This window comes from Xenopus laevis, chromosome 6S (genome assembly GCF_017654675.1).
Source record: "Xenopus laevis strain J_2021 chromosome 6S, Xenopus_laevis_v10.1, whole genome shotgun sequence".
Classification (NCBI taxonomy): domain Eukaryota; kingdom Metazoa; phylum Chordata; class Amphibia; order Anura; family Pipidae; genus Xenopus; species Xenopus laevis.
The window spans coordinates 74,811,086-74,835,057 of NC_054382.1; the positions used below are offsets into that span (position 1 = coordinate 74,811,086).

The 23,972-nt window shown below is 37.4% G+C and overlaps 1 protein-coding gene and 1 long non-coding RNA gene across 2 annotated transcripts in view; one reads left to right on the plus strand and one right to left on the minus strand.

The window, feature by feature from the left end:
* Positions 1 to 6,768: 6,768 nt before the first annotated feature.
* LOC121395108 lies at positions 6,769 to 16,873 on the minus strand. Its single transcript, XR_005962249.1, has 3 exons — positions 16,824 to 16,873; positions 8,210 to 8,280; positions 6,769 to 6,853 (listed from the first exon to the last, which is right to left on the minus strand). It is a non-coding gene; the product is annotated as an uncharacterized LOC121395108 (long non-coding RNA).
* The window catches only part of lyrm4.S (LYR motif containing 4 S homeolog), a 50,966-nt gene continuing 34,972 nt past the window's right edge, over positions 7,979 to 23,972 (plus strand). The window contains exons 1-2 of the mRNA XM_018223631.2: positions 7,979 to 8,064; positions 20,618 to 20,738. Coding sequence (XP_018079120.1) covers positions 7,979 to 8,064; positions 20,618 to 20,738 — 207 coding nt within the window. The remainder of the gene's footprint in view (positions 8,065 to 20,617; positions 20,739 to 23,972) is intronic.

A 23,972-nucleotide genomic window follows, 5' to 3' on the forward strand; every position in this document is an offset into this window, starting at 1 on the left:
ACATGAAAGTTTGCCTGCTGATTCCTTATTTTGTGTGAGCTTTAAAAGGTATCAGTACTGAGATTAACTAGCCCCTGCATTGTTTACACCTCAAATTCAGACTGTAAATTCCTGAATTGTTCACACATGCAAAACCTTGTTCACGTGTGTAACACCTTGTTCACACCACAAAAGCCTCATACAAACAGCTGGAAAGGCACAAGCATTATGTCACTGTATGTAGCACAGTATGAACTGTCTATCTTAGACTCCTGATAGTTTTCCCTCTCTCCTGCTCTATTCTGTCTTCCCTGTGTGTGCCATACTCTGCCTGCCCTATGCTCCCTGTGTGTGCCATACTCTGCCTGCCCTATGTTCCCCGTGTGTGCCATACTGTGCCTGCACTATGTTCCCTGTGTGTGCCACACTCTGTCTGCCCTATGCTACCTGTGTGTGTGTCATACTCTGCCTGCCCTATGCTCCCTATGTGCCATAGCCTGCCTGCCCTATGCTCTGTGTGTGCCATACTCTGCTTGTCCTACACTCCCTGGGTATGCCATACTCTGCTGGCCCTACTCTCCTTGGGTGTGCCATACTCTGCCTGCCCTATGCTCCTTGAGTGTGCCACACTCTGCCTGCCCTATGCTACCTGTGTGTGTGTCATACTCTGTCTGCCCTATGCTCCCTATGTGTCATTGCCTGCCTGCCCTATGCTCTGTGTGTGTGCCATACTCTGCTTGTCCTACACTCCCTGGGTATGCCATACTCTGCTTGCTTACTCTCCTTGGGTGTGCCATACTCTGCCTGTCCTATGCTCCTTGGGTGTGCCATACTCTGCCTGCCTTATGCTCCCTGTGTGTGTGTCATACTCTGCCTGCCCTATGCTCCCTGTGTGTGTCATACTCTGCCTGTCCTATGCTCCATGTGTGTGTCATACTCTGCCTGCCCTATGCTACCTGGGTGTGCCATACTCTGCCTGCCCTACACTGCCCTACACTGTAGCCTGTGGGAAGTTAGCCTGGTATGACAGCTATGAATGCTTTAATAAAAAATAGAAATTGGATTTCATGTTTAATTTGAAAAGGACTTTTATTATACAGCTTTATGTGTCTGGGTGACAGGTCCACTTTAAAGCATTGTTTTTAACCATATCAACACATCCAGTCTTAGACCTGCTTTTTATGAATATATACCAGGTTAGCAAAAACGTAGGTTCCTACCTGCCATTCACACCTCTGTGGTTAATCATTACAGGTTGCGGCCATGGTGGATCAGGGGCATGGACAAGCCTTAATAATAGTAAGGTTTTTTTCTTTGCAATTAGGGGCTGTATTCTACTTAGTTTGCAGGGTAGGAAGTGTGCTAATAGGGGCTAGAGACTTTTTAAATAAGTAGTACAAAGCCCCATTATAGCAAATTAAAGCCCTGTTAATGTTGACTACCATCTGTGTTAACACTTCTTTAAACATCCATCTTAATGCAAGGTAATATTGTATAGAATTAAGTTATATATATCCTATGCACAGTGGTGTTGTCAGTAGTGTAGAGAAATATGAAAGACAATTATAATCTCAAACTATATGTAGACAATGCATTTATAAAACTACTTTCTTACCTAAGTTTACTCCACCAATTCCTGAATGACAAGACCACAAATGCTTCCTGCTGCCTGAATCTGTAGAAAAACAGATGATATTGGAGTTTATGCACTAAATACAAACAAATGTCATTAAATTATAATGGCACACATATTTTCAATTATTCAAGCAGTGTAAAAGATATATCTTGCAGCTGCTGGTTATTTTTAAAAGTACTACATACCGAGACAGCTAACAGTTCATCATTACAAGGCATGTAATCAGTTTACCAAATTTCAGCCTTTTTTTAGGGTTCTGATTCACCAAAAGCTAATATGAAGTCTTAATCATATGTACACTTACACTACTTGAAAACTGAATCTGACGAATCTTTCCTCAAATTTTTGGAGGTGTGTGCGCTCATTTACATATGGAAATCAGAGTTCAGCTTCAGTTTGGGATTCAGTCAAATAATTTGTGCCAGATTCAGTATTTGGACCAATCCTGTAGATCCCTATTCATTAGTTACAAAAATAGCTGGCTGTGGCATACTCAAATCCCTGCAAATATGGTTCCAAATTTTAATGAAGAGGCAAAGAAAGCAGAACTGGCATGTCTGACTCATCTAAAACACTGTGGTATATTAACCTGTTACAGAGCCAAAGCTAGGTGCTTGTATGATCTAGTTTTCTACCTAAATGCACATGGCAATATGGGCTGCACGTGAATATGGTCCCAAAAAATTCTCTCTATTAGTAAATCATAAACTTGGTTTTAATTTATAAACAAAACCTGTATAGGCTACTTGGCTGCCAAATGTTTTTATAGCAGCACATAGAGAATCTAGATCATACATATACCTACTTTTTAAATGCATGTGTGCAGATATAATAAGTTTTCTGAGTAATGGTGTAACTGGCCTGCTTGTGGTGGCACTTTATTTATGAACTGTCTGTATTTTATAAAAAAAACATGGATCAGTTACTTTTCTTTTTATTATGGCAAAAAAATTTGGGTGGAGTTCCCATTAAATAGTTAATACCGGGACCGATCTGAAGAAAGTCTACAATTGCAGAATGTTGCCTACTTCTCCGTATTGGTAGTGTAATATTTTACAGCAACACTGTAAAATTGATTTTCTAGGTACACAACTGCCTATTTAAACCATTTACAACCATTTCAGTTTAAAGATTGGGAGGAACTGATTAGCCAGCTTGTAAATTGTGTAATACAAAGCATTTAAAAAGACATCTAATATGATAAGTGCACTGGGCTAGGGATAAAGGGGTCCATTTACTAAAGTGCGGTAAATTTGACTTTAAGGGGCAGATTTATCAAAGCTCGAGGTGAAGTTTCGAAGTGAAAAACTTTGAATTTTGAGCTATTTTTTGTGTACTTCGACTAGGGAATAGTCATACTTCGATTCAAATTTGAAAAAACTTCCAAATTCGAAGGTCGAATTTTTTTGAAGTACTGTCTCTTTATAACTTCGACCATTCGCCACCTAAAAGCTGCTGAAGTGCTATTTTAGCCTATGGGGGACCTCCTACAACCTGTATGGAGGAAATTGGGGGAGTTTGGGAGATCGAAGGTCGAAGTTAAAAAAACTTCGAATCGAAGTACGATCGTACGATTCGAAGTAGGCCGAATTCGACCCGAAAAAAACTTCGACCTCCATTCGATTGGTCTGTTTGAATTCAAAGTTTGAAGTTTTTTTAACTTCGACCTTTGATAAATACGCCCCTAAGTTTCCGCATGTTATCGCTGAGAATATTTTTCCACCAGAATTTTCGCAGCGACTAAGTTTACTAAACAGCGATGCGCTCAGAAGTCATTGTGATCACTCGCAGTAACTATGTTAACGAACCAGCTTACGGTAATTTTAGCGAGTTGCCAGTTTTCTGACGACAAATTAAGTTTTTGCGAATATTTATGCTATAAAATAGTCTTGTTTTATGGCAAGTATTATGGCAATTTTTACTGTGACATTTATGACCAGAAATGGATCTTCAAAACTCATAAACTTTATTGACTGATGATTATACCATCCAACAACATCACCAGAGTAACACCAATCAAACATGTCTGCATCATATAAACCCTTCGGCCAATAGAATCATAGGAACAAGAAATCATACCAGTCAATCTCTTTGCTTCATAGAAATGCACAGTTTAATGTAGCCAATCACAATGAAACCAAAAAAGTGTAGAGGCTGACGAATCCTTGGACTGTGATGCCGCTCCCAATAATACGACTCTGAGCTGAAACTGCTGCTGTTGCAACAGATAGAAGCAGAAGCCAAAACATCCTGCCAGTAATAGCTACAGATCTCTCTCCTGTCAGAAAAGAATGATGGGTAAAAAAAACTGTATTATGGAATATTTCCTGCACCCTGAGAATTTTCTAGCGAAAAAATACTTTTACACCACTACATAGGTGGCGGTAAAATTTTGCGAATATTCTTGCGTAAATTTTGTCTTTTGCACATTTCGCTGTTTAGCAAACCAGCCTTTAATGTGTAGGTAACGTTATTTTCAGCGAATGCGATAACTGGCGAAAACATATTCTTGCGCAAGAAAATTTGCAAATTTATATTTACCGCAGGTTAGTAAACTGACGAAAACATATTCTGCAACAAATTTGTCTATATTTTGTGCGAATATTTTTACCGCGCTTTAGTAAACGGACCCCTAAGTCTGCTACAGTCAACATGATACAGTATATAACAAACAAGGGAAAGTTGTGCTCACCACTAGTTTTTAAAATCATTAGGCGGGGGTGCAATGAGGGGGTGACCACAAAATACATATAGACAAATACAAGATTCCTCTGCACTCAACCCATTATCAATATATTTAAGACAGAGACATTTTGTGCATACTGCTACTGAAAAATGCCTTACCCTTTAAACAAAACAGGGATTGTTTGTCCATATATTGCAATATATTTAAGCTGGCCAACTACGTCAAAGTCATCCCATATCTGGCCAGTCCTATGCTCAATTTTCATTTGATTCATTAAGAATTCTATGGTTTCATTATACATTTTATAAAAGGGACAAATACGTTTTACCTGCAACTTACTAGCTGCTTTCAAAGTAAAACTCCCAAACTTGGCTGCCCTTTTATTAGACACCAGTGGGATCACCTGACTATAGTTGGAGGGGGTGGGAGCTACAACATGGAGCTGGTCACTGCTCCTGTAGAACTATAACAAACAAGGGAAAGTTGTGCTCACCACTAGTTTTTAAAATCATTAGGCGGGGGTGCAATGAGGGGGTGACCACAAAATACATATAGACAAATACAAGATTCCTCTGCACTCAACCCATTATCAATATATTTAAGACAGAGACATTTTGTGCATACTGCTACTGAAAAATGCCTTACCCTTTAAACAAAACAGGGATTGTTTGTCCATATATTGCAATATATTTAAGCTGGCCAACTACGTCAAAGTCATCCCATATCTGGCCAGTCCTATGCTCAATTTTCATTTGATTCATTAAGAATTCTATGGTTTCATTAATGAATCAAATGAAAATTGAGCATAGGACTGGCCAGATATGGGATGACTTTGACGTAGTTGGCCAGCTTAAATATATTGCAATATATGGACAAACAATCCCTGTTTTGTTTAAAGGGTAAGGCATTTTTCAGTAGCAGTATGCACAAAATGTCTCTGTCTTAAATATATTGATACAGTATATAAACCAGTGAGATCTTATAATGTGGTTATTACACATCTTAATATGCTAAAAGTGTAAACACTCACACGACCTAAGCAGCAGGTAATCTATGTGACACAGTGAAGGTCTCATTTTTTTCTCTCCCTCTTTCGGCACTTTCAGCTGCTCCTATCACACAAGCCCTTGGTGTCACAGCTATGGGAGGGGACCTGGGACAAAAATACTACTGGCATTCTACTTCCTATATTTCCTCACAGTAACAGCAACAATATCTAGAAACAATGTTAAAAGGAAGTCCCGGCCCCCTGGATCACCTACCGCTATCCGACTGGGCTTAATCGATCGGCACTAGTTTACTGAGTACAGATTGCAATGTTTCTAGGTGGGCAGATATTGATTGATTAATTCCCACTCATATAACCTGGGTTGCTACGGCAGTGGACTTTCACCCCCCCCTTTTTTTTTTTTTTTTTTCCCTTTCTTTTCTTTTCTTTTTGCTTTTCTTTTCTCGGCCCTATGTTTTGTAGCTTTTCCTTTTTCTCTTGCATTCTATGTAAAAAGGGAAACGTGTACTGTTTATTCTTTGTATTATTTAGCCTTGACACATGTTCAGTATTCATGCTCTGTACTATGCTTGTTGTTACGGTTGGCTACAGCTGTTTTATTGTTCGCTACAGAAACATTTTCGATACTACCTGTATTTATGTAGTACCTGTAACAATGCTGCCGACTTTGTTGTTATGCACGATTTCCTCAATAAAAATTATTGATACAAAAAATCAACGAAAATAAAAGGAAGTCCCGGCATAGCTAAAGCGCTCATAACTACTATATTTTTATTTTCCAAAGCTCACTGATTTCAGCTTTTCTAATATTTTAGAATTGTATCAATTGTATTTCTAAGATTGACAATGTGAGTGGGGAACATTCACACTGGTTAACTTCACACATACCTCCCAACTGTCCCATTTTCAGAGGGACAGTCCCTCTTTTGACAGCTCAACCCACAGTCCCTCGTTTGTACTGGAAAGGCCTGATTTTCTCTGCACTGAACAGCCAGAAAAATGTTTCTAACTTAATTGGCTTTTGGCAGAGAGCCCAGAACAGCCACAGCTGCAGATAAGATACTTTTGTAACAATTTTGAGATAAGCAAATAAGTAATCGTAACAATATAAAATAACAAGTTCCTTGGGAGAAGTTAGACTCACAGCTTAAAGGGCAATTCACCTTCAGCAGCAAAACTGTAACTGGAAAAAAAACAGAAATATGTTCAAACTTTCATAACCTGCCAAATTTTGTAAAATGAACATGGTAATTAGGGGGTGTGGTCACAAAAATGGGCGTGGCCAAACATTTTTGCCCCTCTTTTTATTTCCAAAGTGTTGGGAGGTATGGTATGCTATCACCAAATGTATAAAGTGTGAGTGCCTACCTATTCCTCTATTACAGTATTGTATCTCCTTACTTCTCAGCGCTATTTGTAGTGCAATAATCAGCATTTATTATGGAAACTTGCCTATGTTCCAATGTATAATCCCACTGCACGCTTGAACCTTGGGGGTGTGTGTTAACCCCATATTACGTTGACATTGAACTTTGTCTTTGAGCTGAGGAAAGGAAAGTCAGTTACCAAGTTGTCTCGGTTCATTGTGTCAAAGCTAAGTAGTCTCAATATTCAGCAACTGTCACTGTAAAATGAAGCCTCACTACAACTTACATCATCTACTGCTGCAGGGGTTGTTCACCTTTAAGCTAACTTTCAGTATGAATTTATTATAGAATGGCATATTCTAAGCAAATTTTCAATTGGTCTTCATTTTTATAATTGAATTTTGTCTTCTTCTGACCCTTTCCAGCTTTCAAATGGGGGTCACCGATCCCATCTAAAAACAAATGCTCTGTAAGGCTACACAATTTTACAATTGCTACTTTTTATTACTCATCTTTCTATTCAGGCCTCTCCTAATTATATTCCAATATTTCCTTAAAAACAGTGCATGGTTGCTAGAGTAATCGCACCCTAGCGATCAGATGGCTGAAACTACAAACTGGAGAGTTGCTAAATAAAAAGCTAAATAACTCAAACACCTCAAATAAAAATTGAAAACAAATTGTTCTTTGTTTAAAGTTGAACAGCCAATTTAAAGGGGGCATTAACAGGTTTTGGAATTATTAGACTGTGGTTGCACAAAAAAACATATTTCCCATGACAGGACATGCACATGCCCATGATGTTGCCATGATTCAAAATATCATCATGTCCACTCCACTTCCTGTAGGTCAAGCACATCTCCACATCATCCATATAGCATAAGCAACAGGAAATAGAAACATGCTGACGTTTTGTAAAAGAGAGTTATATTTTTAAATTCTCTTTTTAATATCCTTTTTTATGCCACCTTTTTGGGATAACACAAATGGAATAAATAAGCCAAACTGAGTGATGGCCAAACAATTTTGAAATAATCAACTAAGATACCTGGCCTTCTTTTTCCATATATATTAAACTTAAAACCATAAAACCTTAAAACCAAGAAAAATATTATAGCAATGAATATAATATAAGAAAATAAATATTATAACTGGTAATTGCCACATTGTTACCATGATTTTTTTGGAGATTTACAGTTGCATTGTCTGTTTCCTTGCCTTAAATTAGAGAATTTTAATACAGGAGTCTCACAATAATGAAAACTTTTTGTATTCAAGCAGAATCACATGATCTTTGAAAAATGGCAGCCTCCAGCCAGTCACAAGTATTGTCTCTCTACAAGATTATGTTAAGAGAAAGCCAGAGGTTCAGTTCTTATAATAACAGGTAAATGTTCTTCTCATACTCCCTTATTAAGTTACACTTTGTGACATGGTAAAATATGGGACTCCTTTTAAAACAAATGCATGGGCATAGGAAAGAAATATCAAATATGCAAAGTGTTGGACTCAGCAGGGTTAAACAAACTCACCAATTTGCTTAATGTGATAAAAAGAGATTCCGTTTTGGAAAATGCAAGAGTGAACTTTCATGAAGAAGTATCTGAGAATAATAAAAAAACATCCGTTAGGTTGTGGAATGCCCTGCCAGATGATTTTTTCATGGCTGATTCTGTTAATGCTTTAAGAGTGGCTTGGATGTTTTCTTACACAAGCATAATAACCAAGGCCATCATGATGCTAAAATCTACAATTAGTATAGATATGGTATATTTAGTTTATGTGGGTGTATGGAGGGGTCAGTGTGAGTGTGTGTGTATGGATGCTGGGTTTCGTTTGGAGGGGTTGAACATAGTGGACTTTGGTCTTTTTTCAACTCATTTTAATTATGTAACTGTGCAGTAAAGAAATATTGGATATTTAATGATTTCATTACTTAAAATACATTTTAGTGGGTAATTAATCCCACCCAACTGAGTACAGTATACAATGTGTGTGTATGTGTGTATATATATATATATATATATTTCATCATGAATATATATATATATATATATATATATATATATATATACTGTATATATATATACTAGGTCCTATACTGGAGCACAACATTCAAGCGCATCAACTGCCTGGGTGCTGGTTAAAAATCCATACATATACACCAATCAAAAAAAACGCACCACACAGGACTTGTAAATGCAAAAAGTGCAAAAGTATTAATTCGACGTTTCGGTTCCAAATACGAGAACCTTCCTCAGGTGGGGTACACAGTGCACAACAAACAAACTGAATTTAAACCCTAAAATGGCGCCAAACACCCAATCAGTGACGTCATACAATCATTAGTGAGTCATAGTCAGAGTGTATATAGTTTAACCACTGGGGCCACTTCCCCTTATAGTGTCGTAACACATGTAATTGGTAAGTAGTGAGAACATACTGTCCATATTCACCCGTGAATGTGACAATGCTAATTAAACTGTAACAAAATAGAATCCACATAGTGTTTAGCAGAAAAAAGTATCTCGTGTTTCTAAAAAACCTTTCTTCTCCCATCGATCGACCGCTCCACAGGGGCGCCAGTGAGAGGAGCAGCGGGCGGATACACATCTATCGCCATGTAAAGCCGGCATCCTTACCCCTTCATCTTAGTGCGAGGCTCCCCCTGAACCCGACCGCAACTGGCTAGCCGATACCTCTGCGGGGAAAGTGTGCTCATGCATCAGGTGAGTGCTCGTGTCCTCTCCGGATCACCCCTATTTATGTCTCCTTGTCAGTACCCAGGACCGCTCCAGAACCCAGCCATGAATCATCCGGCTCCTCTTGCCTCTGTCCGAAGAGAACCTCCTACTCAATCGGCATAGCGCGGGTGGTATAACCACTTCCTAACTCCCGATCTTCTGTGGAGGACTCGCTGGAAAGGCTAGGCCCAAGGGTTCCGTTCGGCAATCACTTGTATCGGAAACACACTGCACCAATCTCCTAGATATTAGGAGGCACACACCCCAGGTAACATGCTGCTCAAACTTACATCAGGGGAGCCAAGCACCATGGGTGAGCCTGGCTCGACTTTGGCCGTCCTTCTATTTCTACTCCTCCACCAGCCATCCCTGTTTTCCACCAGCCATCCCATGAAAGAAAGAAAAAATATTAAAAACATAAGAACTCAATACTATGAGTTCTTTTTTCTTTCCATGGACAGTATGTTCTCACTACTTACCAATTACATGTGTTACGACACTATAAGGGGAAGTGGCCCCAGTGGTGGTTAAACTATATACACTCTGACTATGACTCACTAATGATTGTATGACGTCACTGATTGGGTGTTTGGCGCCATTTTAGGGTTTAAATTCAGTTTGTTTGTTGTGCACTGTGTACCCCACCTGAGGAAGGTTCTCGTATTTGGAACCGAAACGTCGAATTAATACTTTTAGCACTTTTTGCATTTACAAGTCCTGTGTGGTGCGGTTTTTTTGATTGGTGTATATATATATATATATCCTGGAAAGAGGCGAGCACTCACAGGTCTTAAGATGCAAAAAATCGGTGAAATTTTATGAAAATAACTGACGTTTCGGCTACTCCTATAGCCTTTCTCAATCACACTATGTTAATGATTACTCAACTATTATGTTGTGTTTTGAGATTATGCATTTATCTGCACTTAAGAACCATATAATTTCTTTATGAGACTACTGATTGCATGTGGGCAATATTATATTATTCTATCTTTATTCTATCTTTATTGTATGTTCAGGCTTTATTTTTCTTTGTGCTGTATACTCTTTTCCACGCCCCTTGACACCTGATGATGTCATCACGTTTGTTTTCCCGCCTCTTGGAGTTTAAATGTTTGGTCTTCACTGTGTGTTGCACTTTGAGAAAGGCTATAGGATTAACCGAAACGTCAGTTATTTATTTTCAATTAATTTCACAGTTTTTTTGCATTTTAAGACCTGTGAGTGCTCGCCTCTTTCCAGGATATCTTACTTACTTTGCTGATAGCACCCAGGCATGGACGCTTTATATATATATATATATATATATATATATATATATATATATATATATATATATATATATATATATATATATATATATATATATATATATATATATATATATATATATATATCTCAATGAAAAATAAGCCAGCACCAAGGGTCTTATTATGAAAAAAATGTGTATTAGTTACATGGTATGTATAACCGACGTTTCGGTCCCACTTTTTTTTTACCTTGAAAAAGGTCCCAAGTGGGACCAAAATGTCGGTTATACATACCATGTAACTAATACACATTTTTCTCATAATAAGACCCTTGGTGCTGGCTTATTTTTCATTGATATCTAACACATTTCCTTGCACAGGGGCAGCTACGTGGTAGCTTTATGGCATGAGGTGCTGTCCTAAGACATTGTTTTATATATATATATATATATACAGTATATCAATTTTATACAATTAGGGGCCGATTCACTAAGCTCGAGTGAAGGATTCGAATGAAAAATACTTCGAATTTCGAAGTATTTTTTTGGTACTTCGACCATCGAATTGGTTAAATTCGTTCGAATTCGAACGAAATCGAACGAATCGAACGAAAAATCGTTCGACTATTCGACCATTCGATAGTCGAAGTACTTGCCCTTTAAAAAAAACTTCGACCCCCTACTTCGGCAGGTAAAACCTACCGAAGTCAATGTTAGCCTATGGGGAAGGTCCCCATAGGTTTGCGAATCTTTTTTTTGATCGAAGGATTTTCCTTCGATCGTTGAATTAAAATCGTTCGAATCGTTCGATTTAATCGTTCGATCGAACGAAAAATCCTTCGATCGATCGATCGCAGGATTAGTGCTAAATCCTTCGACTTCGATATTCGAAGTCGAAGGATTTCAATTCGAGGGTCGAATTTCGAAGTATTTTTAACTTCGAAATTCGACCCTTAGTGAATCTGCCCCTTAATGTCAAGTTTTCATATTCAGCATTAAGTCATATAGAAAACTGCTGTAAGGGGATCTTAAAATGTCAGCAAATTTCACTGTGTGACAATAACAGATAGGCAAATGCATGAGTGTAAACAAAAATGTATCTTGACCTTTCAGTTTACATGAAAAGAAAGTTGGATTAATTGGCATGTTGTTGATTTCTTTTGTTTTTCTTTTTATGAAAAGGTTAGGCTGTATCAGTGTGTTTCTTCATATATTCACTCCATGTTTTTATTCCATAGATCTTAAACTCTCAATTATTTTGTAAGGTATTTCCCACCTCTGACCCACATAATTCTTTGTCACTGTTTACTTCCTGACTATTTCTGCTTGCATAACCCGACCTAGTACTGGTATATATAATAACATTTCATTGCCTAAGCACAAACCTTTAATAAATTATTAAATACATGTTATTTTGGAGAATAGGTTTTTACGTTTAGGTTTCTACTGAACCGCGTCAAAATATTAATGAACATGGGTGAGCCAAAAAGCCATGGTACCCTCAGTTTAACAGTCAGATGATCAAGTTCAGATTGAATAAAATTGTTCCATGTGAGTTCAGGAGGATGTGGAGTGTTTAGTGTCACCACAATGGAAGATTGCTAGACTTTAGCGCTTTACCTTTTTACTCCCTCCCCTTCTGTGATACCACAGAAGGAGGTATTTGAATTGTACTTGGGTCCATAGCATGTCTGCACCTTGCAGATGGGCTTGGCTAAGTTAGGGTCAGACTTGGTTTGTAATATGTTCCGACCTGTACTTTTTTTGTTTTTGTTAAACGGTTATTTTTCTGCCTCTTATTGCCTGATGTGAAAGGAACAGCTTCAGGTAAATGGTGCACTAGCGGATGATGCGTGTTGCTCTGAGGGAACTGCAGCAAAGAAGTTTTTCCATATTAGTACGGTAGCATTCAGCAAGATTTCCCTATTCTCTACAGTGCAGTAGGTTATCCTAGGAACTCAGAGTAGCAATTTTAGATATAATATGCATATTCTAAGCACATAGTATATTTCTTTTCTGGTGGAGTATAATGTAAAAGATCAACAGTCGCAGTAGCTTTAATATGTTAGCAGTTCTGTATATTTTCCACTGTTGTTGCAATAGATAGAGATTTAGCTTAAAGTAATTTGTCTTGGCTGGTGTGGGTAATTAATTACGTAAGCTCCAGGATGACACTTTAGAGCCAACTGGCTTAATGGGCACTGCATGTTACAAAAATGACAATTTTGAAAGAGTTTTTATCTCCTTTTCACAACATTAACAATTCAACTCATACAATAGCTGCATTGACCAAGCTCTTGCTGAGTCAGTCTTCTCACAAGTGACCCTTCAAATATATATTACATTTTTGTAATACAATTTTGATGTATATTCTAAACGAACAAATCTAATGTGAATTGTGCTATGCTTGTATAGTGATGCTTCATATGCAGTTATGCCACTCATTCTCAACAGATCAAGAGTAATGAATAAATAAGCGCACCTTCTGCTGTTTTCAAGTGTTAATGCTTTTTTTTTTTTTACGTTGTCCTCTTGCTGTTCAAGTGCTCCACTATTTCTCTCTAATGTGAACCATAAAACCATTAACTTGTTTTTCTCTGTGTTCTTACAGTTCATGTTGATGATTCAGGCGGATTTCATTTACCCTCTCCATCATGTAACAAATTGGATATCCACCTGCTTCTCATGATTTTTGTTAGCTTTCCTCTACTTTTCCAATAATGTCGGCACTGTGATTGTCTTCATTATACTTTCCAGTAGTGTAGCTGGTGATTTTTATGTATTCTTCATTGCTCTTTGTCCTGTCTGACTTGCATACTTCCCAGAAATTCCTTGAAAACATCTTATAAAAAGCTCACTTTAATGAATTTAGATTTTAAAGATTAATTATACATCTGTGGCAACTGTAAGAAATGATGTTTAGTACGTAATTATATATGTTCAATTGTGCTTTTTGTGAAGAGTTTGCCTGTCACCTGGTGAATTGTGCTGTGTTGCCAGCATCTTGCCTTTGAGTAGAAAGCACTAAAGCCCCAGGTGAAACATTATGGGGCAGATTTATTAAGTTTCGAATGCTAAATTAGAATTCAAATTTTCACAAATTTCTCAAATTTGAATTCGAGATTCATCATACCTCAACCCTGGGAACAAGTCAAATTCGATAGTACGCCACCTAAAATCTGGCGAGTTCATGTAGAAGTCAATGGCAGAGGTACAGTGATCTATTTGAAGATGTTAATAGCCTGCCTTTTTTTCTGAGAATTTGATTTGAGTTTTCGTGTTGATAATATTAGTTTGAGTTTTAGACGTTAAAGTTTTTCTTAAATAAGATACCGTTCGAGTTTCGAGGTCATTCAAATTCATGTGAGGTTGTATCACTCGACCTTTGATGAATATGCCCCTTTGTGTTGTCTTCCTTAAACAATTATATTGTGAAACTGAAGTTTATGTTCAAAAAAGTGTTGCAATAATTCTGGTGTTATTCACCAAGTAATATCTTGAAGAAACAAGTCTGCAAAAAGTTTATGAGCTGTTTGTATGGCCATTATAGACTGCAAATGTGGATTAAGGGTAATACCTATAAGGGCATAGTTTTATGATATTGCTCTGTACAAATTATTGGAAAATATTGGCATTGATTGTGGAATAGAATATTCAATTTATTCTCTTTTCAGATGACCATTCTTTTCAGAGTAACATTATGTATGCAGTGCAGTGATGAGTGCCCAGACTTGTATGCGGGAGAAACTAAATAACCGTTTCCCAAACGTATGGCTCAGCACTAAAGAGCAAGATGTGTACCAACATCTAAAGGAAAAAGGACACGTTTGAAGACTGCCAAGAAAAACCAAGTTTGAACATAGTCAGGGGTGCGACACCTATCGTTTGCCACATACACTGCTGTTTTAGCACCTTGGTTTAAGCAAACCTCATAGCTCCAACCAATGCTAATACAATTAAATCCATGAGGTCTCTGACCCCATGCAGGTTTTACTAATAAGATTAGGTCGATTGGAGTTACTTGGATTGGAGTGATAGCAGATTTATGGTATGGAGTTCCATATTCCAGAAAGATCCCTTATCTGGACAACCCCATGTCCCAAGCATTCTGAATAGCCAACACTGTACCTGTACTAGTAACTAAGCAATCAGCTGGAAACATAATTTTGACTCTTTATAGGTCCCTGGTAAGGCCTCACTTGGATTATGCAGTACAGTTTTGGGCTTCGGGATATCAATGAGCTGGAGAGAGTGCAGAGTTGTACAATTAAACTGGTTATAGAGAAGGAATATTTAAATGTTGAGGGTAGATTGTCAAGAACACAAAAGACACTTGCAGGGAGACATGATTACTCTTTATAAGTACATTACAGGGCACTATAGACAGTTAAAGGAAGATCAGTTTTTCCATAAAATGGATCGTTTCAGTGGGTGTGTGTAGGTATGGGTATCATTATCATTTGGAGGGGTTAAACTTGATGGACTTTGGTCCTCAACTCAACTTAGCTATGTAACTGATTATAATTAGAACATTTCAAATTTAGGGTAGTTAGCCTTTTAGGGTAGTTATTTTTATGGATCTACTTCTAATCTAGTCACTGGATCAACAGAGTTTTGTTCTTTCTTTCCTCTTTTCTCACATAAACATATTGCCTACCTTTAAAATGTTGTTAAAAGCTCTATGTCAACAAGGTATGAGGACTTTAAATGCATTTTGTTTACAGAACTAATGATTTTCCTCTTTTAAGTTCATTTTTCTGTTCATTTTTCTGTTTTGTATAACATTTTTACTTAAAAAAAGCTCACTGTTAATGAAGTCATTGCTATGGTCTATACTTACCTTAGAGCAAAATGACTTATCAGTAAGTTGTGTGTTTGTTGATGAATATTTGTATTGTGAAGTAGCAAAATTGCTAAAGCTACTAAAGCTGATCTTTCTTTGTAATATTGGGCCAAAAGATCATATCACAGCAACAGTAAATACAGGCTGTTCTGGCAAGGACCTGATGCGGTCTTTGATGGAATTTTTAAACCTGCTCTATAAATATCTAGTGAATTTTGGCCATATTTCCGTTGGGCTTGACCATCAGAGGACCTCATACTTGGCCCAGTAAGATGCCAACTCAGTATGGGATCAAATTGTCCCATGTATGGCCACGTTTTAAACTTGAATTTTAAAAAATGTTTAGAATAATAACCGACATCCTACTGTATACTGAATAATAGAGGGCTACAAAGGGCATGTAAACTTTTTATAAGCAATTTACTAAGTCTGCAATATCCCAGTAAAATTCACCATTACAAATGAAGCTGTCCATACATGGACCAATATAACCTGTTGTTTTGGCCCATAAAGAGTTGTCTGCGTATTCCCCAAGTGGAGTAACTTCCAGGGATGCGAGAGTGCAATCCCACACCCCCTCGGGGCCTGCCGGAGCAGTTGATCAGAGGTTTAGCTGCATACATTACTGTATTCACCTGTCTGTGGCCTGTCTGAGAGATATCTGCCAACGGGTCTTAATAGGCCCTGGGACCCAATTTAGACCAGGACGTGGCTGGGCATCCAAATGGACAAATATATGCTCATTAGCAATGTATTCTTTGCTTTAGGTATAGCTGCAAACATAGCAACAATTCAGCACTCTAGAAAAACGCTATTGTCAGAAAATGCCTGTAATCAAAATTAACATAAGAAATTGGGTACCCGGTATCTGAGCAAAATGGTTAGAAACTTGCCTTCAGAAGCACACTAGTGATGTGCGGGCCAGGTAGATTTGGATCACAACTTTTATGGTTCACAAGTGGGTTCTGGTTGAGATCTTCTGGCTGCTTTCCCCGCTGTGACCTTACACTGCTGGCTTCTGGTTTCATGGCCATGTGCGAGCCCTGTTCCTTTTTTGATGTCATCGGCAGGTAGGCACAGGTCTATCAATAGAGGGGGAAAGCCGGGTGCAGGAGGGGTTGGGTGCATTTTGAGGTTTTCTCATCCTGAACATCACTAATGCACACTCCTTTTACCTTACATGTTTAGCATTATCTGGGTTGCCCACATGCAAAAAAGGTAAGGAGCTATTTTTGCATGCAGTTGGAACTTGTGATCTGATTATTACCTATTACCTAATGACTTGACAATGGTTTTGCTCTGGTGATTACCTTGAGAGGTCAGGAGATCGAGTTCACCCAGTTATAGAAAGGTACCCTGTAATTAGATAAAAAATTAGAAACAGAAATAATTGTACAGTACAAATCAATATTAGAATGTGTTACGGTCTCTATCACACACCCTAAAATGTGATTTGTGCTAGGAAAATGCATATTAAACAATAGCCAAAGTGTAGTGTAATATGTGTAGTTACATATTTAGATAATAGACTAAAATGCTTCAGTATTTTTTATGTAATTTATTCTTTTTTCTCTTCTCAATATGTTTATTTATCACTGTCAATTACTATTACCTTCTTTTAAACCAACACAATTTTCAGTCAATGTAAGACAAACAGAGTAAGCCTTCTAACATCACCAGTTATAATTGAAAGCGAAACACTTCCTCCCTCCGCAAGAATAATAAAAAAAATCCTCCTAGGGTACCAGCTGTTAAATGAGTGAGCTTCCATATTTAATAAATTCTATTAACAATACACCCCCCATGTCACATTCTAGGTGAACAGGCCCTAATTAAAAGCACGCACCATCTGCTGGAGCATGGCAGCAGGGTGGCGCACCACAGCCAGCACACTCCTTGGGATTGAATATGTATTATGTATGAGCTGTGTCTGGAAAATGTCAGTGAGCCCATGGAAGGATGTCTGAAAGCTGCTTAGCACCATCTAATGGGCACAGCTGTGATTAGGCTTTGTCATTTACAAATAAAAAAATTGTAAAAAGAAAGCAATACATTTATTTTAGATTGCAAGTATTAAGGTACATTTTACCCAGGTGTTTGTGCCTACATGTCGTGTCCGTTGTGTGCTGCAGCTTCTAACACACCTGGTGTGTAACATTAGCCCTATGCTAAGGGGCCAATTCACTAAGTTCGAGTGAAGGAATAGAGGAAAAATAGTTAGAATTTCGAATGTTTTTTTTGGCTACTTCGACCATCGAATTGGCTACTTCGACCTTCGACTACGACCTTTGAATCGAAAGATTCGAACTAAAAATCGGACGACTATTCCACTATTCTATAGTCGAAGTACTGTCTCTTTAAAAATTTCTTCGACCCCCTAGTTCGCCACCTAAAACCTACGAGGCCAATGTTAGGTCCCCATAGGCTTGCTAACAATTTCCTGATCGAAGGAATATCCTTCGATCGATGGATTAAAATCCTTCGATCCTTGCGCAAAATCCTTCGACTTCGATATTCGAAGTCGAAGGATTTTAATTCGGCAGTCGAATATCGAGGGTTAATTAACCCTCGATATTCGACCCTTGATACATCTGCCCCTAAATGTTCAGTTAAATGCAATCAAATCAAATCATACCAGTATGACATGCAGGGAAATAGTGTGGGTGAAAGTTATTATCTTGTTTGTTGCTCAGTCATGTTTATAGCTACTGCATTTTCCACTAATGCCCATCATTTACTATAGTGCATGTATGTTTATATATTCACACTTTCAGGGTCAGACTGGGCCGGCCCAGACCAGATCCCTGAACTTCTTCTCATCACCTCCCTCCCTGACCCCAGCTGCAAACTTTGTTCAACAAGTGAGAAGCTACAACCCTCATTGGTGAACTGAAACTCCCAGAATCCCTATGTAGGATGCTGAAAGGTGGACTTGGATATGCTTACATACATAAACCGAGGAAAAGGCTTCCTGAGCTTTTAATAAAAATTAACCATAATAATAAAAATTAATTATTGTTGATTGACCACGCCTGTTCAGTTATTAAGCAGGCAGCATATGATATTGATTGTACATAAACATCTATTGTTATTCTTTTTTATTTCTTTTTTTTTTTTTAGATGGAACTATTAACTTCCTTATTTTGTGTTTTTCCTTAGGGCACATAAATCTACTCCAGAGTGGGAGACAAAATGTCAGAAAATATGTTTGTACAGAAATTATTGTGGCTTTTCGGTGCATAATCATATATACTGTATATATATATATATATATATATATATATATATATATATCCTCACTAGGACAGCACCCTGCTGACGTCATGTTACCTGGGTGCAAGGTAAGAAATGCGAATATTCCAAGAAAGACCAGCAACACCAGGGTTTCTGTGTATCAAAGCAAAAGTGTATTCAAATAATGCATGAATAGCCGACGTGACGTTTCGGTCCACGCAGGGAAGGCCATGAGGAAGGTCCCTGCGTGGACCGAAACGTCACGTCGGCTATTCATGCATTATTTGAATACACTTTTGCTTTGATACACAGAAACCCTGGTGTTGCTGGTCTTTCTTGGAATATATATATATATATATATATATATATATATATATATATATATATATATATATATAAATAAAAAACTTGAAATGAGCTGTGCATGTTGTGTGCACCATATTACCAGTTGCATCATTCATGTGTGCTCTATTTGTAAATCTGGAACATTATAAATGTATCGGAGTTCTGAAAATAATATTGAGAATCAAGGTCAGAGGTGCATTTTTGATCCAGAAAAATATGTATAGTGGGCTGTCCAATTGAGTAATGCAAAAAATAAAAAAGTTTTCAATTCCTTTAAAGGAGAACTAAAGTCCAACTAAAGGAGAAGACTAGAAATGTTGTAAATTATGTGTTGTGCTTCTGTACCAGCCCAAGGCAATCACAGCCCTTTAGCAGTAAAGATCTGTGTCTCCAAAGATGCCCCAGTAGCTCCTTTTCTGCTGATTCACTGCACATGCTCTGTGCTGCTGTCACTTACTGAGTTGAGGGACCGACTCAAAATATACAGTACACATAGAATAGAAATGTCACAATATAAGGCTAATTAGTAATTAATACAGATCATTACTACATGACAGCACAGAAACCAGTGCAACTAGCATGAGAATTTAATAATCAGCCTTGTAGCATCAGCTTATATTAGAGGCCAACCTCATTTTCTGCTTGATAATTAGCAACGACCCCTAAGCTTAGCTTCTCAACAGCTGCTCAGAGCCCACTGAACATGTGAGTGTCACAGATACTTTCCAAGATGGTGACCCCCTGTGACAAGTTTGAAGTCCTGGATCATTGCTGCTATTGAGATGCTGAAACTTTAGACTGGTGAAATAAGTGCAGTATTTAAAATTTGGCATTTTTAGGGCTTCTCCTTTAACAGTGCTCTGTGCTGCTCACAGGCTTAGCAGCAAAATGACTAAAACAGAAAGAAAAACTTTAGCAGATTGCAGCACAATTTTTATTCAGGGTAGTGGTTACAGAGGGTAATTTTTTCCACTACACATAAATCTATACAGAGAATGTTATGGTGTTTGTCTATGCCTTTTTTTCCTGGGGTATTTTGTTGCATGCTTGCTGATATCCTGATTTATAAGCAGGTCTATTTTGTGATTACTTGAGACCAGGGCTATATTTTTAGGCACAAAGACTGATCTCAAACACATTTATTTTTGTTAATGTTACTATTTATTCCTTAATATACAGACAATTTGTTAATACTCAGACAATTTGCAAGAATCATAAGGCCATACATGTGAGATCCCCTTGTTCGGTGAGCTCTTCTAACAAGCAGATTTCTGCCCAGTTTGGCTTCTTATATACTGGGCCAAATTGTTCTGATCTGCTGGGCCAGCAATCATATCAATCAGTGGGCCTATGTAGACGTGCAGCTTACATAGTGTTTTGCACCGTTTTTTACATTAAAAATAACTGAACAAGCCAAAATGGGGAATTGATTGCAATTCACTGTCTGCATGGCAAATGTATAGTAATAAACTGTAAAATATATTTTAGCAAAACTAAATTTATATTTGCATCTTTCTCACTCCAGGATATACTCCATAAGAAGAATCAGAGATGCTTTTAGAGAAAAGAAAAATGTTGATGATTTTCATGAAATAGAAACCTCGCTTCACCATGCAAAAGAAAACTTGAGTGTCATTCAGCGTCAAGTAAGATCCTTCAAAATTTGAAATCACTGATGACCAGAATTACATTTTTGACAGAGACTTATTTATTAACATTTGCAAAAATAGATATCCAGAATTTACTATTATTAGCATTAGGGAAAAAAAGGTGTTTAGGCATAAAAAAGCATTGAAAAATATATACAGTTAAAAAAAGAACACTTGAACATAGGCACATAAGGAGAACATATGCAATTAAATAGGTCCCATAAGAAAAACATGACCATAACATAAAAAATTTAGGTAAAATGTAGGTATAACAAAAGTGGTGCTAAGCTTTCAGAACATTTCATTTCCTTTTTCAAAACCAATAAGGTTCTTCCATCAACTGGTTTTGAACAGTAGCGTAACATGAAACAATGAAGGGCTCATTAAGAGACAAAAAATATTGTGCACAAAAATTGGTATAACGTTTTTCCTCCCAAAATTTTCCCCATCTTTCTCTATTAGGTGCAAATCTTTGAAAAAAGGTCAACTTACTGTGAATGCCTTAGTGCTGAGCACAAGAGAAAGGGGCAAGATATGGGTGACTCCACGAATGCCTCTTACCTGGGAAAAGTGAAATTAATCATTCTGAAAATGGAGCTTTGCACCTAATGTTTGCCTTGTACTAGATGCACTATTAAATGTAATATATTAACCTCATGTTCTTATACAGACAGAGCACTCAATCGTAGTAACATAGTAAGTTAGGTTGAAAAAAGACACACATCCATCAAGGTCAAACTCTTTAGTCTATATATAACCTACCTAACTGCTAGTTGTTCCAGAGGAAGGCAAAACAAAAACACAGAAGCAAACCATGTACTATACATCAACAAACAGAAATAAAACCTCTAAACAAATAAAAGCCCTAGAATTCCTATAATGATTTTAACCATAATCGATTGCAAATAGCTTGATTGTGTTTTTCTATTATTAATTTGCCTTTTTGCTTTTTTAATATTTCCTAAATATATTTAATTAGACACTGAGCTGTGAATGCTAATGTTCCATTGATATACAATAGAGCATAAACGTTCAGAAGTGAGCTGTAGATCATAGAAGTTTAAGCCTTAAGTTTAAGGAAGATCAATCCTGTTAACAATCGCTCATTACACTTTTCTAATTTTTTAGTATAACTGAATGACTGCCTGTGCAATTAACCTCTCACGCACCTTCTTATGAAATTAAGTTTCATTTATTTTAATTGCTTATGGTAATAGATGTCCTTTGCAAATTGCCTTTCTGCAAATGTTTCAGATGTCATTTTGGTAAAACGTATATGTTGCCATGCAGTCATACAGAAGGTTATTAACTATGTTTAATAATTGGTTTATTCTAAATCTGTATTTCTCTCTTTTCCCGTTTCTTTAACTTCAGTTGCCATATGTTGCTGGGCTAAAACTTCGAATATATGTTAACCTTTAAATATATGTTGAGAAATGATCACGACATTTGAGACCTCAAGGTTAAGAAACAGGGCTCTATACAGCAAAGCTATGCAACTGCGGGTGACAGTTTGCAGTCCTGAAGAAAAGTCCATCAAATAGGCCATCAAATTGACTCTACTGATTGTTATGCATCCTTACAAACAACATCATTATGTATGTATATATTTCAAAAGAATGTCTATACTCTAGAGAGCCCTACTTCTTGAACGTGGGCCTTCAGCTGTCTTGCAATAGAAAAGCTAGGTAGATGGAACTAAATATACAGTACTATAAAGTCAGATCATCCAATGCTAATAGTTGGCAACCTTTAATGGAAAATATAGTACAGGTATGGCACCTATTATCCAGAATGCTAGGGAACTGGGGGTTTCCATATAACCGATCTTTCTGGATCATTTTACGGATAATTTTTGGAAATTTGGATTATTTGATTATAATGGTGTCTATGGGAGGCAGCCTTTCTGTAATTTGGAGCTTTCCGAATAATGGGTCTTTTCTTCAAAATATTAAACTGGAACTCCAAACAGGCTTGGACATAATTGTATAAAAGTTATATTATGAAGCTTGGAAAAGTGCAGAAAAAAAACAGAACAAAAAGTTAGTGAACAGTAATAGTATTAGTAATCAGGAAAGACTGAAAAGACACAGCAATATTAAAGAAGTCGCTTAGAGGCCAAATCATGGTACAATAAAGGGGTTTATTACTTTTAATAATGTCAAACTTGCTGTGTAACCATGTGCTATATTTACAGATAGGATAAGTGTGAAAGACACGGATTAACTAATAAAATACGCTTTACTTGGAGGCCAAAAAGGCTGCAAAATAGATTTTATTTGTAGTACAGTAGTATAGACAAGCCTGCTACAGTTTAGCTGTGTGGCAACTTTAAGAATCAATAACGTATGTATATAAATTTATGAAGTGCTACTAGGATACACAGTGCTGTACAATCTTATAATTATGGATGCAACAAATCCACTTTTTAGGTTTTGGACAAATCGTGAATGTTTCATGAAGAATTTGGGCAAATCTAGAACTGAATCTACACCTAATGAGCATATAAAAATTAGAGCATGGAAGAATTAAGTAGAACCACATGCTCACGCCTCATGCAAAAAGGCAATAAGATAATATCTGCAAACAGGGCCACCAACAGTAATCATGGGACATGGGCCCTGCCTCCCGGGGTTCTGCTAACAGTTAGAATGGGGGCCATAAAACATGTCCTGCACAAACATGCCTGATCTGCTCTGACCATGCCCAGTTATGCTAAACCATATCCATGATCCACCTAAAACTCTGCCACAAGCCCTTCCTCTCTTTGCCACCTGTGATACACATCTTTGTGTTTCTTGGGGCACACTTTGCCATGAAGTCCATGATTGAAGTACCCCCTGATGGTGATTTTATCTATGCACCCATTTGGCTTATGGTCCTAGCACTGCATTGGCTCAGCACTTGAATTGTGATTGCTTCCTACAGTACTATAGCATAGTTAGCCTCAAACCTATTTTGCAACTTTTCAACACTCAAAGAAAAATTGGTTCAGTGGTTAATAATTCATAGAATAAGATTTCAGGTATGGGATCCGTTATACAGAAACCCATTATCCAGAAAGAATAAAACAGTACCTTGTACTTGATCCAAACTAAAATATAATTATCCAGCACTAACCAGACTAACTTAATTTCTTTTTATGAGAAGGTAAGTAGAGACCTCGATTCTGGGATGGCAGTGGATGTGATTTACTTAGACTTTGCTAAAGCATTTGATACAGTTTAGCAC